The sequence below is a fragment of the Botryllus schlosseri genome, chromosome 10 (genome assembly GCF_051294905.1).
Source record: "Botryllus schlosseri isolate E-star chromosome 10, Bs_hap1, whole genome shotgun sequence".
NCBI classification, from domain to species: domain Eukaryota; kingdom Metazoa; phylum Chordata; class Ascidiacea; order Stolidobranchia; family Styelidae; genus Botryllus; species Botryllus schlosseri.
In genome coordinates this window covers 27,017,479-27,035,737 of record NC_137245.1, presented here as the reverse complement: position 1 = coordinate 27,035,737, position 18,259 = coordinate 27,017,479, and the positions used below count along the sequence as shown (strand labels likewise).

At 39.3% G+C, this 18,259-nt stretch overlaps 1 protein-coding gene across 1 annotated transcript in view; it reads right to left on the bottom strand.

Moving 5' to 3' along the window:
- LOC145449197 (uncharacterized) overlaps positions 1–17,357 on the bottom strand; it is a 41,467-nt gene extending 24,110 nt beyond the window's left edge. Inside the window, exons 1-14 of the mRNA XM_080327674.1 lie at positions 12,672–17,357; positions 12,083–12,173; positions 11,355–11,491; positions 9,366–9,456; positions 8,779–8,900; positions 5,476–5,511; positions 5,257–5,415; positions 4,679–4,778; positions 3,686–3,735; positions 3,462–3,521; positions 2,256–2,400; positions 1,743–1,847; positions 540–603; positions 10–96 (exon numbers count right to left, since the gene is read on the bottom strand). Of these exons, the coding sequence (XP_080183800.1) occupies positions 10–96; positions 540–603; positions 1,743–1,847; positions 2,256–2,400; positions 3,462–3,521; positions 3,686–3,735; positions 4,679–4,778; positions 5,257–5,415; positions 5,476–5,511; positions 8,779–8,900; positions 9,366–9,456; positions 11,355–11,491; positions 12,083–12,173; positions 12,672–12,747 (1,323 nt within the window). The 5' untranslated portion in view covers positions 12,748–17,357. The remainder of the gene's footprint in view (positions 1–9; positions 97–539; positions 604–1,742; positions 1,848–2,255; positions 2,401–3,461; positions 3,522–3,685; positions 3,736–4,678; positions 4,779–5,256; positions 5,416–5,475; positions 5,512–8,778; positions 8,901–9,365; positions 9,457–11,354; positions 11,492–12,082; positions 12,174–12,671) is intronic.
- Between the last annotated feature and the right edge of the window lie 902 nt (positions 17,358–18,259).

Genomic DNA, 18,259 nt, shown 5'->3' with positions numbered 1-18,259 from the left:
GATCGTTACTTGTATACGCGAGACGAATTCGATGTCACCATCGTCGTTACAATGCAGACTGCAATTCGCCGGCTCATCGCTCCCGTCTTCACAGTCCTAGAAATTACAATGAGATTTGTATGGTATTACATAATTCTAGTTGTCGAATTATGGACTACAATGAGCTAATCATCGGTAATCTAATTATAATCTAATTTGTGAAATGCTTCTATGCTCTCTTTTTAAGTCTAATCTAATTTCTGATCTTGCTGGAAATGCAACAGAACTGATGTAGTGCGGAACGGGCCTAGCTGCTGTACATGCATTTGCCATGCCATGCTTCCGAGAATGAACTGAGCTTGATTTTGTTGCATATCTTTCGAATTAGACATTCAGTTGAATTTCCAAGTTTTTGCGATTCAAGTCATTCTAATTCTAATATAACTTGGAAAAACGGCGTAGCAATAATTTTATCTCTGATCTAGGTGAAAAAAACTGAAAATTTTCAAGTTTTCCAACTCGGTATGGTAAACGTAACAGAATAAGAAATAGATGGTTACCCTTTCTTGGTCGCAAAATTTGTCTTCCACGATACTGTATTGGTTCCCGGATTGGCAATAAAACCTGTTGCGGTAAATCAAAGATATTTAACGCTCGAAAAAGTGATGCAAACACATCTTTAAACTACTTTATACGTTACGAAATCAGAAGTTTAAAAAGTAAGTATTTTCCCAAAAACTCTGCGTAGTAGCCTACTAGTAGCAGTACTCAAGTACTAGCATAGTAGCGATTTTCAAGTAAGTAAAAAAGTTAGTATTCTAGGGCTGTTTTTGTCTGAAAAATTGAAAAGCGTAACGCAACCACTCCAGTAAGTTACACAGGTACCCAAAACGTACGTTACTACTCACACAATGTAGAATTTGCTTTTTACTGACCAAGGCTGGGTGCAGACGCGTAGCTAGCCGAAAAAGGGGGTTTGGATTTTTTTCGAATTTATTAATGTAGCATAACCGTAACCGTAAGTGACGATTACCGAAACTTCTCGTGTTGACGAGCTTGCGCTCATGATAACTTTACCAACGTGTCCGGTAGTAGTTACCGAGTCCCTGATTTCTCGTGAGCAATTAAATACGCATTGCGTTTAGGTATAACTCAACTTCCGCGATCATTTTCTCAAACCAAAATGCCAAGGTCTGCTGTTGATACAGACCTTTCTCTTCTTTAATAACTCAAGCCTTGACACAAATCTTGTGGCCGCTATGTTTTGGCATTAGTGGTAATCATTTACGCACGTTGAATTCGTCCGTTTGCAGCCAATTGCGGAGATTCGATGTTACGCGTTTACGTGTTTCGTGATGTCACGGCAATCGCTAATCAATATACTATAAACCTAACGGCATTGATTGGAGCCAAGCATGCGAGGCCTATTGTAGACGCGATTGTTCGTGCCAACGAGGATATCGTGTGGACAGCAATCGATAAACTAATTTCACGTACAGGTCAAAAAACAACCTCGGTGGGCGATCGCGTGACGCCGCACAGTCGATTATTATCGCTAATTGGCAAAGCATGCTTCTCGATAATTGGGAACACGCTACATTTACAATACCAATTACTGAATTGCCGCTGAATATAGTAGATAGAATGGGCATTTGGAAATGATGGGGTTTCCAATTTGAAAAGAGGGCGGGGGTTCGACCCACGAATCCAACCTGGCTGGTTGTATACCACAATAAAAAGCATAGGATGCCTATGTAACGTACCGATGCGGGCAGTCGATTTCATCTTCGCCGTCCGAACAGTCCTTATTCCCGTCGCATAACTGAACGCCGTCCAAATACTTGAGAGAAGTGCCGGTCACATTGCATCTGAAGATGATAGGCTCGTATCAGTATCAGTATCAGTTTGTAGAATGACCTGATTAATTTATACCGGTGGTAGGCTATTCAACCTTTACATGCAAGGCGAACCCTTACGCTAATCTGTAAACCTCAAATATTAGCCTCCTCACAAAAACACATTATACCAACTTATAGACAGCTAATGCATTGCTACAGAATACTGGTACACAAAAAGAACTGCGCGTCAACATCAGTGTTAAACGAACGAAACAATTAAACACGATTTTCATACAAAACAAAAATATTATATTACATGTTTGCTGCAAATTGATGTGACTTGTTCTGCTTTGTTAGTAGGGTGTTTGTCTTGACCTACGCCGAATTCCTGAGACCGGTTTGAACTACTCCGGCTGCAAACCACCAATATATACTGACCTAACTCTGGTCCAGCTCGTTTTTCCTGGCATTTCCTCTACGAAATTGCATAGCCTCAGTTTATCCGAACAATTTGACGAGCATTCTTCCCCCATCATATCAGACGCGCACGTCGGTATCCCGTCGCACGAAGTCGCTCTTTTGCCTGAAAGGATCACGACAATACTAGCAAGATCAGACTTATGGACTCGAGCGTCTCTGACAGCTAAAGATAATTTCAAAAACGAAACGGAACTTGATGTCCATCCTAAAAATTGGCCCAAGGAAAATCCCCAAGGCAGAAATTTACATGGTATAGACTGGGTTTTAGACTGGGATTCATTTACCTATTGGGTGGTCCGTAAAATCGCAACATTTAAACTACAAATATAAATCTAGAATGTCTTCTTTATAAGATCTGCCCGTATTTTTTATTTATGTCCAATAACATTTGTACACCATGAGGTAAAGCAACAATTGCTAGCGGCGGGAGAATGTGATGATTTTTTTATGCATCTGCTTTCCAATAAACTCGGTTAAGAATTTGTGCATGGCGAAGTCAACTGGGGTTGCATTTAAAACAAAAATCAATTTAAAACAAGCATGTTTAAAACAATACCCTTGTTTTTTACTGTTTGTTCTAAGTCATGACGTCACGAATACTCAATTGGGACGTCATGGTGGATTGACATTGACCATTGAAAATATAGGGTAAATATAGCTCCTTGACGAAATATCTATACTTGAACCGACTATTTTGAGGGTTCCAACCATCCCATATCGATATACGTCGGCTATATCGGGTGGTAATTGTCCGTATAGGCTCATACAACATGTTTTTTGGAAAGTATTTACACAATTATGTCATAATTTTACAGCTTAAAAACACTTTTTTTTGAAAAGGCCTTTGTTTAAAACACTGTTTAAAACACCGTTTGTTGCAAATGCATCCCTAAAGTCGACCCTGGTTATACTACTGGAAATAGGTCCATTATTCCGGTGTCCACGCAGCCACCCTAAAATTTTGGTGTTCTTAAGTGTGTTTCACCAATTTCCTAGGTTTGTGACTTGAATGCAATCGCAATACTTGTAACGCCAAAAGAGCGCTGGAAACGAAACACGTCGGAGTGCTCCAATTTAAGTGGCATAATGCAGTTGACTAGCTTTGCCGAAAATACCAGACGAATCTATAAAACTTTATTTTCTTCTAAAGTATATAGCACTTACCGAATATTCCACAACTGTAACGTCCGCAATGCTTGTTGGCATGTCTCCCGACTTCCGACTCTGAAGGTGAATTAAATATAAATTCAGTAGAATTTAGTGCAATCTAATGTGTAGATCATGCTGATAGTCAATGCCGGTAGGATGAAATGCGAGAGCGCACACTTTTGAAAAATCATGCAGCAATTTTCTTTGATACTAATGCTATACAACAAAAAAGCAATCACCGCAATCGTTGCTGCAATTCTCTTCGTCGATACCGTCCGCACAGTCGAATCTGTTGATAAAATAACCTCACAATTTACAGTCTGATTATAGAGATTGTCTATAGTCTATAGTCTGATAGGCACAGCCCGCCATGTTTGATTCTATTAATTGTTGCGATGGTGTAAACGTAAGGTTGGGCGCAATGAGTCGAGTACTGAGCAATCTGAATGGAGCAATAATTGCAATGATTCGGGGCGAGTAGTGAGCGCTGATTTGCACGAGCAGTGAAATTATACGCACTTTCTGCCATAAGAGTTATTTATCAACAAAAATCGTAGTTTCGCTGGTTTCCACTGCGGAAACAGCGAAACCGCGGTCGGTAGGGTTACCATACGTCCTCTTTTAATATGATTCGTCCTCTTTTTTAATAAATTGAAAGTGTCCTCGGAGGACGCCTAAATGTCCTCTTTTTTGGGAATATTGTCCAGATTTTCTTGCAAAAGTATTAAAATGCCATCAAAGTGTCGACCGCGACGCAACGATTGCCAGAGTTTCGTAAAACAATCGAAAAAAACGGATGTCGAGTCGAAGTGTTGACCTTTTTTAGTCAGCACAGATGCTATCGGTCGGAAACTTTTAAAAATAACAATTTTCTTTTCCGGCATTACAGCTGTCAGGGTTTTTAAAAAGTATCGCAGCAATTGAAACACGTAGTACAATGCTACGAATGTTACTGGGAATGACTTTTCTGTGCAGTCGTGATCAACCCACAGCACTGTCACAAAAATGCAATGACAGGGGTATGGTTTAAAAATGCCAAGTTATCTGTAACTATAGCATTATAATCGTAATCGAATATCAAAAAGTGAAATAATTAAATCATTACGTTATTGTCGACTTCTTCTATGTTCACAACTAGACTACTATAGTTTATTCAAGCCTTTTGCTTACATTTTATTTTAGATCCCTAGGAAATAATCGGAAAGCGAGAAATTCAAGAAAGGACTACATACTTTCCGTCGCAAATCTGGCTAATTTCGATGGTCTTCTTCCTTGAGCCAGAGTCGAGGCACGCAAGCCTGTGTTTCATCCGAGTCCCGCCATTTTCGAGATCTTCAAGTCATGATGTACTTGGTTAGTTACAGAAGACTTGCACAGCACGATAATTCTATACTGACACTATAATTAAAGCGAAATGCGGGCAATCTAATTCTGATGTAATTTGTGAAATATTTCACTGCTTTAATTTTAATTCTAATTCCCGGTGTACCTGAAAATGGCGCAAGAGGACTGCATAGTGCGAAACGAAGCAGGCTTTATGTACAGACCTTCTTCATTCTCATTCTCACGAGAATGAACTCTATGATTTGATATGAACTGAAGTTATTTCTGTTGTTTTTCTCTGCGATTCGGGATTTAATTCTATTCCCAAGTTTTTGCGAATTCAGCCATTCTCATTCTAATCTAATTCAAAAACAAAACGTGCAGCTATAATTTTAACTCTAAACTAATTAGGAAATGCTGAAAATTTTAATGTTGTCCAACTCCGAGGTCATAACCGCATCATAACCGATTACTTTAGCTAACCCACCCCATGTTATGTTCCTGCAAATCTCTATATTCCTTTCTGACCCACACATGCATTCGTCACTGAGGTCCGGACAGTCGATCACCCCGTCACAAAGCTTCCCGAGAGTCAACACAGTCCGGCTGTGCATCAGACATCGAAAACATCTCGCGTCAGAGTATTCTAAATATACGAGAAAGGTTTAATATGTACTGCACATCCTCACACAAATTTTCAACTTACTCGCCGGATATCTTGGACAGAGACATTCATCAATCCCTAAGAAGATGGATAAATTATATCAGCAACGCATTGTGTATCCATAAAAATCTATTTTAGATACACGCCTCATCAAATGATCATTAGTGTTGGCAATAATTCATGATGCCAGAGACAACAACAGAACGATCACTATATGATAGATTTGCGGTCTAAAGAGTATTCCGTATGCCGAGAATAAGGTTAAAATAAAGTAAAATTAATAAACCTTGTTCCATGCAAGTTATGTATAAATTAATTTAAACGGATATAGATTGTGGGGTTACATGTGTGATTAAAACATTATTTGGTAGTTTTCAAGGCAAAAGGTCACAGGTAATTCTGTATCTGCGGCATCTGAGTTGACAGTTTCACACTTTGACCGTATGTTTAATTACATCTCAGCGGATATCAATTATGTTTTCTTGAGGGAAAATGGAAATGGACATCGTGTTATTGAGTAAAGCTTATCATATTTTTAGATTGGGAAAGGAGGACACTTTTCACAGGCTCCAAAAGTTACTGAAGCGGAACAGAAAGTCATATTTATACAGCCAATTAAATTGAGTGGACTAAAAAAACGAAATGTCATTTTACCGATTTGACTCTCGAAATACCTGCTTTCACCTTATACTATCACTGTTGACGAAAAAGGGTCATTTTTCAGATTTAACTCCCGCGTAATCCGTTATCTATCTTTTAGCCCAAAATTTAACGTCTATCGTGGTATTTTTGGGCATTTTAGGATGAAAATAAGGAGAATAATACCTCCGAAATAATGACAAATCCTCCAAAAGGAGGACGTATGGTAACCCTACATTGAATCTGATGCTGTAATATTATGGATAAAGTGCATCAAACTGCGGCCTTTAGCTCCTACGGAAAGCAAAATCGATTAAGTAATGAGCAGATGTGGTCAAAGTAGTCAAGAAATCTACTCAAGTAGAAGTAGTGACGAGCACCTAAAACTACTTGAAGTAGAAGTCAACTCAAGTAAGTAAGTAGTTGTAAAAACGATCGCAATTCGTTCGCATGGAGTGTCAAAAGCTGCATATTAAGCTATGCGAATGGAGCAGAGCTTGATTCATTTATATGGATACCACGAGGTATCCAATTTTCGACAGCATAAGCATTCTTCCGCATCATGGGATGTAAACGATAGTATTGATATGGAAATGCGATACTAATCCTCTGTTTACTCGAACAGCCCGTTTTAGAAAATATCGTGGTATGATGACCTCCCCCATATTATAAAGCCCGTAGTTTAGTCAAAGAGCAAAACGGAGAAGTTGTATCAGATACGGTGTAAACACTTTGTGCGATTAATAAACGTTAATAAAAATATGGTGGATCGTAAAAATGCCATATTGTGTAGCTTTATTTCCGGAAATTAAAGGCATTACTACACTTGCTTTTATACTTCAACATGTATGTTCTCCAGACAAAAGAACTGAAACTGATTAGTACTCAAAGTATGATACTGGGAATTGCAAGAGAATTATAGATACTACTTCTAAAAGCAGAAAATGTATTTCATGTCTTTGGTCCAGAAGGTTTCAAAGGTGATATGCTAAAACAAATCAGAGTGCACTTTTCCAGATCAGGACACGACACGGACTGCTAGATTACGATACGATAAGTAGGCCTAAATGCTAGATTGTGAAACATCAGTTTCAAACGTTATGATGGGCCATATTTATACTATTTCATGAACCGAACAACGCAACCCGCTACCTAAATTATATTCACCGATACTTTCGTGAAATCATAACACGGTCACTCCATATTCACTGTGCGCGAAGCGCGACAAAAATTCTGGGCTTTACTCAACTTTTATGAAAAGTCAAATGTTGATACTCCGTGAAAACAGCCCCGAAACTCCTCAGGCTATCTTCCTGATTGGAGGATTAAACTATTTCTAAATCACAGAATATTACGAAGTAGAAGTATCGGGGAATTTGATCTACTTGAGTAAATACCCAAGTAGCGGAAAACTACTTGAGTACTTCACAAAAGTACAAGTACTTCGTTACTGACCACCCCTAGTAATGAGTCAGTAACGAAGCACGTCTACTTTTTGGCGTACTCAAATAGGCTGCACCCTTCTTGCACTAAACTTACTTACGTAGGTATGATTTTTGACTACAGTTCCACTACTGCATCAATTCCTCGGTAATAAGACACAACTAAACTTAGAATATTTACTTCACAATCCATACTTCTACTTGAATGTACACTTACTACACTACTTGTATAATCCACAGCTGCAACATCAATGGGTTGCGGCATCAAGTCCTCCCGAGGTCGACTCTAGAATCCCTACCTAAATGCTGGAGGTTTATTTAGGCTCCTCCTCACCATCTGATTTGTGCAACGGTGTCTTAAATAGCCTATAAGTGGGCAAGTCGGCAGATACGGAATCAAAATAAAGACAATCGGGCTGGTGTAAATGGCCATTGCAGTCGACAAACACCGTGAATAACACAAACAAACCCTCGATTTATTTACGACAAATGTATGCAACTCAAATGTAATGTCGAAAAATTGAGGTTTCTGCAAGGCGAAACTCGCGAAGTCCTGTTAAAGTCCACTAAATTGATTGCGATTGCTCGTTTTCTTTTGAAAGAAATGCGACTTTGCTGTTTGCCCAAGACGAGATGCAGTCTATTAACAGTTTCGTACAACATTGGCACCATTGTGACGTACGCCGGAAGTTGACCATGAATTCTCGATTACGACACCATGCTTCCAAACTGCCGAATCAATTGAAAAATTGAAAAAAATTGAAAAAATATTGCATTCTGAAATTGAAATATAAAATTCTAACATATTTGGCAGACCATGCAGGAAACTTGCCATGGACCGGTCCGTGGACACGCGGTTTAAGAACCAACGACCGATAATTTTTACTTGAAAATCGATACTTTTACTTGTATAGGCACTTAGAACGCAATTTTTACTTTTACTCCAGTTTCAAGAACGACTGCCTCCATATCTACTGCTACATGTTATCTATATCTTCGATATACCCAAGTATATTTTGCTTACTGTCGCTATACTTAGCTCAAGGGGTTATGAATTTTGACTGCTTAGACTTCTATGTTACAGTTTTAAGGTTTTAAGGCAAAACTATAGGCCTGTAATACTTACTTTTTTACATACTTGGATATCACTACTGGTACTGAAGTAGAAGTTTATGAAGTTACTTCGACATTAACCTGAGTATCTATGATGACTATTCTGGTAATGACATACACCTAGCCGCAGCCACAACAGTTGAGCATTTACCGTTTTTAAAGTTGGGCACCCCATCGCATACAATTTCATGTTCCAAGAAACATCCGTTGTGTAAAGTCTTGTCCCGGTCGCTCGGTTTTTCAGATACGTACTGATTTTCGTCGCTTCCATCTCTTTAAGAATAAAAACGGTCAGCCCGTACCAGACAAGTAAAGGTATATACTTCTAGTTCTATAATTAGCCGAAATAGTGCGAAAGGCCGGTTATCTAATTATGATCTAATTTGTGACATGTTTCTATGTTATCATTTTAATTCTAATCTAATTTCTGGTTTTCCCGAAAAAGCTACAGGAGACCTGTATAGTGTGAATAGAGCCACGCTTGGTGTACATAGATTTTCGATTTAATGTTCATAAGAATAAACTCAGATTTGAGATGAACATACCTTGATTTCTGCTGTATTGAATTCTAATTCGTAATCTTATTCCATTTCTAAGATTTTACGAATTCAGCAATTCTAATTTGAAAAACATGTTTAGCTATAATCGTATTCCTAATCTAAATCGGCAATGCTGAATGTTTTCTAGTTGTTTAACATTGGCCTATACCGGGCTTGACGCAGATCTGCTGACACTTACGCGCAGTCGTTGATGCCGCCGCAAAACCAAGACGGAGGGAGACAGCCGCTACCGTCCTTGCACCGAAATTCGCCGCTAACGCAATTTAAGCCTGAAAATAATAAATTCGAATAATTCGTTATTGTCGCGATTCGCGAATATTCTTCTCGCAGAACAATGAATCCATAATTATAAGCTTTTCGTGTCGTCACAAGTGAGTCGCTAGCCCGCAGAAGTAGAGCTTCTTCATAATAGTGCTCAAATAGATATTACTTCTTGTGCTACTTATTCCAGTGTTCGCGATTTTAGAATTTTTCCGCTTATACTTAACGGCTGTCAGGCAAAACTACATACTTTTCAAGCTACTTTATAAGTTTTGTGTTGAGTTTGGATCAGTTTTCGGACTGAAATTGTCATGATAGCCTCGTGAAATAGCCTCTGTATCCTGGCCATTGTCCATATTGTCTACGACAGGGGTCACCAACCTTTTTGCAACCGAGGGCTACTTTTTCGTAATGATTGAAGCGGCGGGCTACTATTTACTCCCGCCGTTTACCCGTACCACACTGAATTTCCGCTTTGATATTCATAGCACTGGGCATGACTGGACATCATGTTATCTGTTTCTATAGCAGTCAGTGGGAAGCCTGGCATTGTATGCATGATATCAACTAGTGCGCTGTACTCCAGTATTTAACTTGACACTGCAATTCTGAGCTAGTGTTCCAGATGTGCATTATTTAACCGTGTTTTGTGTTTGTTTTTGATGAAGTTCGTGTCCGGAAAGGCTGATTCACAACGATAAGTTGAACCATAGACGCTTGCAACCTTCATAGCTGCTGCGCATACACCACTGTACTTTTCCGTATCAACAATGCACCAAACGTTTGCTGCAGACTGAGATGGAGGTCATTTTGCAGTATTACAATTTCAATCTCCAACTGTTAGCATCCAGAAATGACAGGATTTCATTATACCGGGCAGCAGCAACGATTACAGAAAGTTGGAAACATGGTATATTAAACTGCGTTGATTGTAATAGAAACAAGCTGTGCCAAAAGATGCAATACGTAATGGGTATACGGATATTGAAAATCTGCTAGTACATCACGGCTATCTGACTCCGAATAGTAATATTGTTTACTACTTCGGCATTGTCCTGGTCGTCGAGCTATCGTAACGGAACCCTCCACCATTTCAAGATGATCGTGAACGGCATTCCGTCATGTCGCTTGTATAGGCAATGCGCCGTACCTTGAATTTCTGGTGATTCTATCACATACATCTATATATTACTAATTGTAATTGAAGATATTTTTAAGTGTTTATATATGTAAGTTACATGTTAGTGTGTTTTAAACAAGAATATAGCTGAATCAATCAATCTATATATCTAAAAGCTCACTGGTAATAATCTGACGAATATTAGTAAATGCTGCTATTCCACCTATTTTCAGAATGGGCTCGCGGGCTACTCATCTAGTCCTCGCGGGCTACCTGGTGCCCGCGGGCACCGGGTTGGTGACCCCTGGTCTACGACCTCTACCATTTATACTGCCAATGACGATTTTGCGTTGGTCGAAAAGATATACTCTACGAAGAGAGGGAGAGGGAGAGAGAGAGAGGGAGAGAGAGAGAGAGAGAGAGATTTTATAGGGCTTTTTCCGTCCCTTCATTTTTCTTCCGCTTCAAAAAGTTTAGTCATGTCTTTGAAATCATTACTTTCACTTGTAATCATGGAATTATGGAATTACTTCTACTTGAGTAGCAACGCTGACTATTTTGACCACCCCTGGTTGTCGAACGGTTGCCTGTGCCACTGTCCTAGAGTTGCATCAGATCTAATGAAAATAGGAGAATATATTGAGTTGGAACGTGCATTTCAAGTCACCGATCACCAATATTGTATTTTCGTGAATAATATAGTTGTTGGTAGTGAATGTAAACCCCTTAAAGGTATTCTACAGCAATCGAGAGCCTGTGTGAAGTAGACCACGGCTCAGTGCTCACCCTTGGAACAAATCAGTTCTTTCCGGGAGGTCATATGCGTAGGTAGGACACACGTGTAATAGAGTTGACGGCAAGGAATTCCTTCTACGGTTGTATTGTATGGCGGTTTCTGGTAACGATATTCGTCACTCCCATCGCTGAATAAATAAATCTCCTTAGCATTGAAATATCAAAATTTTCAAACCCTGATAAAACGTTATTATTGAACATATTTGCGAAATGGAATGCACCCAGTGATTCATGACTTTTTATACGGTTTATTGAATTTGACTACGTAAATTGCAGAGACACTTGAAGGTACTGATCTGCAGTACACATGAATAATATATCCATATTGAAATAAACCCTAATATTTTGACTGATGTTCGTCAAGGTTAATCGTCCGTAACTAATAGAGAATCCGAAAGAACATGGTATATTTTCAATCGTATATCAATTAAATCTTTTCATAAATAGTATATGCATTGTTGAGTTTCGGTGGTACGGCATTCACGTCACGGTCACCAATTCTATCAGGCTATTATAGCAGCAGTGGTGAAAAAATACATTGTATTGACCGGCTCTTGAGTTTCTTCTAATTTCTGCAAAGCTACAGATCGTTAGAAATTCTCATAGATTCGCATCTGTCGTTAGCTATTTACCACTATCTGGATTTTTATTTATGATTAGAAACCGAACTATACATCCCTTTATTGATATTCGTAAACAGTATTGACAGGAATACATACATGCAATCTTGAGTGCCATCGCAGAATTTCTTATAGTGAATACATTGCGACACGTTCAGACATTGAAATTCGTATTTGCCGCATGCAAATCCTGTATAAAGAGATCGACAAATGTGAAACACAATGTGAGTGTGACTGTTGCGACAATGTGGTCGTTGACTTAAGAGATCGGTCTCGTTCTGTTGAGAGTTTGAAAACTTGATTATTTCAAGATGTTCAAATTAGATTATAATTAGAATTACTGAATTTGCAAAAACTTGAAAATTGCAGAATGAAGAATCACTGAACACGGAGCGTGACTCGTTTCGCAATATACAGTTCTCCTGTACCAGTTTCAAGAAAACCATAAAATATATTATAATTAAAATTAGAGCATAGAAACATTTAACAAATTAGAATAGAGCTCGATTACCGGCATTCCACTTGAAATATTATTATTAGACAGTCTGGTTCTGTTCATAAAAACTCGATGAAACAGGAAAGCACGGATACTATAATATATCATAATGCACATCGAATGTTCGCTAACTTTGCATTTCAAGACACTTCAAAGAAACTACGCAACTTTCACATACAAGACTATACTTACCTTCTACCAGGGAAAATTCTACAGCAACTAGACAGCAATGGAAGAGTTGCAGCTTCGTCAATTTGAAAAGCAGCATGTTTGCGATAGCGGTCCAAACAGTTTCAGCGTAATCGCATCAGGCCGTTCAAAGTTGCATGAAACGCGTCAACTACACTTGAGCGTATAAAAGTGATAAACTATCCACACAGTAACAGTTTTAAAGTCACTGGATTTGGAATAATGATTGATTTAGCTACTATGTGCAAAGTATTAGAAGATATAGCTCGGATGGCACAGTGTGACGGAAGACACACTGCTAGTTCTCTATGATAATTGGTAATACAGTCGTTCCACTCCGTTAGTTTGTTTACAAATGCATGCTCGCAGAAGTTCTCCTAAAACCCAATTAAATCCGGCTTGTACGGGACAGATATTTTCGGGTTGAAAAGTAATATTGGGTGGCATTAATAGTTTATAATCTTTCTTGCTACAGATTTAATTTCCGTTCTACGTAAGGTTTGCTTCATCAAAATGACATGTTAGCTAGGCTTACCATCAATGTTCCCTCTAATTTTTCACGAGTCTGCGCAAACACGCCACTTCACGGCGCAGGCCCTCGGACAACAGTGCGCAACCAGGCCTCATAGGGTGATAAACCGAAATTCTGGGGGGCTTAGCCCCCAGACCCCCCTCTGCCTCTTCGCTGTTTGGTCGGTACTTATCATGTATATTGGGGGCCCGTTTAGTGCTTCTGTCGCCTGAACGCGCGAACATTTTATATAATTCATGATTGAATCGGTCAACATGATCGGGAATTGCATATATATTGCTTTCAATTTTTATCCTATATCTCTGCTCACATAATCAGATTTACCGGTAGAGCTGATCGAGTGCGGTGAGTTGGAAAAGGTAGGCCCTTATAATAATAAACATCTTCGGCCGTACCCGTTGATACAATGACTTCGTTACATGATGCTATTTCGTGACTTCCTATCTGCTATGTCGAAAGATATTGAAATCGCCCAAACGTTTATTAAATAAAAGACGTACACGATTTCAAATTGGTATTTCTTTACTAGCAAATAATGTTCCCTCGATATTGCATTTGTCTTGTTGTGGGACTTGTCGCCAGGACACCACATTCAGCGCCCGTCATTTAGGCGCCTATGGACAATTAGACGTAGGCTATATGTATATATATCGAAGTTTTCGGTCAGCACAAGGGCAGTCCTTTTTGGCCAAGGTTTTCTCGCTGCTGATCGTTCTGGCGCACTTCTCAGAGTAGCATGCTACATAACCTATAACTTCGTATGTCTTGGTGCGTCGTGGTTTGGTAATGGCAGACGCCCAAGTGCCCATTCGTATAAATCATGCATATTTTTGTTGGGGAAAGGATACCGAATAATCGAGATATCTGACAATATTAAATCGCGCGCAGCGCGAAAATATTTTTGCAAAATTCCGACTAAATACACCATGATTTATGTTAATTCACGATATAATTTTGGGCCCCCTTCGAGCTCGGCCACTCCAATTAGGAGGTTTGGGGTGCGGCAGTTACGGTCATGAGTAAATCTTACGCAACGTCCATGCTACGTGGAGAAGACTATTCGTTAGTTTCTCGCAGATTAACTTCAAGCTAGCCCATTGTTATCTATGACTTGTTGTTGTTTGTCGTATTCATGGTGTTGGTTGACTACTATGGTCATTTACACCAGGCATATTGCGTTGAATTTTATTCCGTTGCTGCCGACTTGTAGCAAGGCCCACCTCTAGGCTTTTTATAAGACATCGCTTACACGGATGAGATGGCGAGGAGGAGCCTAGATAAACCTCCAAGATTTGGGGAGGAATTCTGAAGTCGACCTTGGTCGGACTCGAACTCACATGGGTGAATGAATCCCAGTTTGAAACTCGACTCGAAATGACTTGTGACTCGACGCTACAGTGACTATAGTTCATCCCAACGATGACACTATCATAAAGCTACAAAATTGCTTTGTCAATTTCAGAGTAAGAGCGACTGCATAAATTTATAAACCTATACACCCATAGATACATAATATGATATACAAGATTGGATTATTTTCTTCTAGTTTGACAGCACAACCTCAATTTCAAGTATTTTATAAATAGCGCCACTTTAATAAGATGTCATTACACGCTATTACGGGTGAAATAACTGTTTTATTGAATATCGGATTAAGCCCTACCGCATCCTATCCGATTCTCCTTAACCTCACAAATGCAGTCATGTCACGGCGAAAAATTCCGAAGTATAAGCCTGACCTACTGTTGTATTTTACGATACCTCGCTCCCTTCTCTTGCGGTACTTGATTTAACATCTCCAATACATCTTCTTTGAACTTAAACAGTACTGTTCTGCCATATACTCTATACCACATGATCTGTGTCAGGTATAGTGAGTAGTTTACATATAGATGTTGCCAAAGTCAATGTGTTAAATATTTACACACACTAAGCGGTACCGGTTCCTCATCATAACAACAGCACAAAAAGCATTTTGCATGAGCTAACAAGACATGAATCTTGAATTCGGGTTATTTGGATCATTACTTTGGTTCCAATATCGCTTGTACGAGTGTGGCGAACGCAAAACTTATATCTTTTACCAGTCATAATTTTGATCAGATTGACAGTCAGCAAGGGTTGACAACTAGAAAATTTTCAAATTCATCCGCTCAAATTAGAATTAGAATTACTAAATTCGCAAGAACTTGGAAATTGAATTCAGAATCAGGAAGAAATAAAACAAAAATCAATTCTTCCGCATAAGCATCAGAATGGCACATAGTATATTGTACAGCAATATTGACTCGTATCGCGCTATATACACTTCTCCTGTAGCATTTCCAGGAAAACCAGATGTATACTAGGATTAAAATCATAGCGCAAAGGCATTTCCCAAACTTAGACTTAGATTACCGGCATTTCCCTAGCGCAGTGGTTCCCAACCTTTTTCACCTCGTGCCTCCCTTGGCCGAAATTTAAGCCAAAATTCCCCCCTTAGGAGAAATCTGCCCGATGATTAAAAAAGGTCATTTTTACCGCGCAAACACCTGTCGACTGAGAGAATAAGACCGGTGGTACCGAGTGTTTGTTTCTAGTGGGCCTGTAAACTTTGGAGACCTCCAAAAACAATGGTCTTGGTCCCAATCAAACAAATTCTGGATGGCTTGACTCAACAGACCCCCATACTTCCATTTGTGTTTTCGGCTTACCATGCACCAATCGCTAATATATAACTGCTGTGAAAAATCAGTAGGCTATGCATAAATTTACTAGTCTCGCGATTTTTTTCTCAAGTTTGCGTATGCATCTGGCCAATAATATTGGTACTTTAATATATAGAGGGTTGACTATTTGACCATTTTCTGATGACTCGACGTGACTCAAAATACGGAATCGACTCGACTCGAGACAATTTGTGTATTGACTCGACTCGGACTCGAGTCATTGTACATGACTCTAACCAAGTCATAGGACTCGAGACTATAAGACGGCCATGACCGACATTTCATTGTAATTTCGAAGAACAATAAAGTGACCACCCTATTGGAATTTTGTCTATGGATCCTAGTACTTGAAAACGCTACAGGAAACTGCTCAAAGTGAGGAAAATTAGTATATTATAAATTCAAATCATTCAATATCACCTACCCGACCCTCTGCTCGGGGACTTGGACTCGGACTCAATGGTGAATTGAAAATGACTCGACTTGACTCGAGTCAAAACTATGAAAGTGAGATTGCATGTCTTGTGACTCGGAACCTCGTGACTTGGTTACAGCCCTGAGATATAACATACACGTGATCAGATTTCCTGCTGGAGCTCGTTGAAATTTAGGACACCCATTACGTTTCGGCAACATTGCACCAGGCTTAACATGCCTTTTTGATCGGGCAACTGTTCACTAAAAATAAAGCAAGGCTAGCGATCTCTTCGACTTGAATCGATGACGTTGGAAAATTTTGTCACTGTCTGAAAATGTTGACTTGAAAATATAAGATATATACTTTCACCAGAGGCCTTGTTGTGATAGATTCGGCACGACATTTGCTCGCTTAGGATATATTTGATTGAGAGGCCGTCGCTGGCCTACAAAATTGTCTTGCGAACTACAGCACATCTGAACTAGTTTTTTTTTAAAAGGGGGAATTTGTATGTGGAAAAGAGATTTCAAATAGCATTTGAGCATACCTTCATCAAATAAAAACAGCCATGGAGCATACTTTCGGATATAACTGGTTTGGACATGAACAATTTGGGAAATCCGTTACAATTCGAAAGTGGAATTCCTCCCTAAAAATTGCAAAATTCCTCCCAAGGGGGGAATTCCTCCCCGGTTGGGAACCACTGCCCTAGCGTAATTACACAATTAAAACAATCTCGTTTTTCAAGCCTGTCAGTCTGCCTCCGTAGATCAGTGGTGAATGCATTGGCGGTCTAGCAACATCCAGTAACTGTGCACGTTCAGTGTTCACACGACAGCGCCTCACAATCTAACCGAATATAAGCGAAACCAGCATTGTAATTATACGATCATACGAAGCCTTGCGGGTAAAGCGACGTAATTAGAAGATGTTATACTACGCCCGTGTGGATCAGTTGAACTATGGCATAGTAATGAACTAATATTCCAACTAGAGTAGTCGATAAACTTACTATATTCGTGTCCCGGGACGCCAATCGATGCGACGATTATGGATATAATTTGTTATAATTACATACGTATGAAGTTAACACCGATGGCGTTCCGTAAGCTGTTTAGGCGCACGACGGGCCAACCAGTTTCATCGCTTTATAAACCGAACACTGTAAAACAACTTTTGTATGTATATAGTCATTAACGTTATAGCCGCCGATAACAGAAATTTCGAGCGAATACCGATGAAGCCGATAACTAGCACCTTCACTGATAACTACGATATGGGTTCTATACCAATACCGAGAAAACCATTGCCGAGAACGGACATTACCGAGAACGCTATTACCGAGAATCGACATTACCGAGAATGGACGCCACAGAGAATGGACATTACCGAGAATTAACACCACCGAGAATGGACACCACAGAGAACTTATAGTCCTAAAGCATATGATCATCAATCAATAGGGTTGGTTTTAAAGCGTTTTTACAATCCTATATATTCAAGTATCGAGCTTAGGGCATGTTTTCTATACTTCGGATCATTTATCCTAACAGTTTACATCCATCACTATGCTTGGACAATGGACATGAAATGAACCGGAAAGGCTGCATCTGGACACCTGTTGGGTATAGTATCAATTTCCTAGTCTACTAGTCGCAGATTATAGTTATCTGTATAGGCGTGTTGCATTTAAAACAAAAATAAATTTAAATCATACATGTTTAAAACATGTTTTTAAGCAGTGTTTTAAACAAATGCCTTTTTGAAAAAACAATAATTGTTTTTTTTTCAAGTTGTATAATTATGGCATAATTGTGTAAATACTTTACAAAAAACATGTTGTATGAGCCTATACGGATGACTACCACCCTACAAGCCGACGCATACCATATGGGATGGTTGGAAACCTCAAAATAGTCGGTTCTACCGCTAT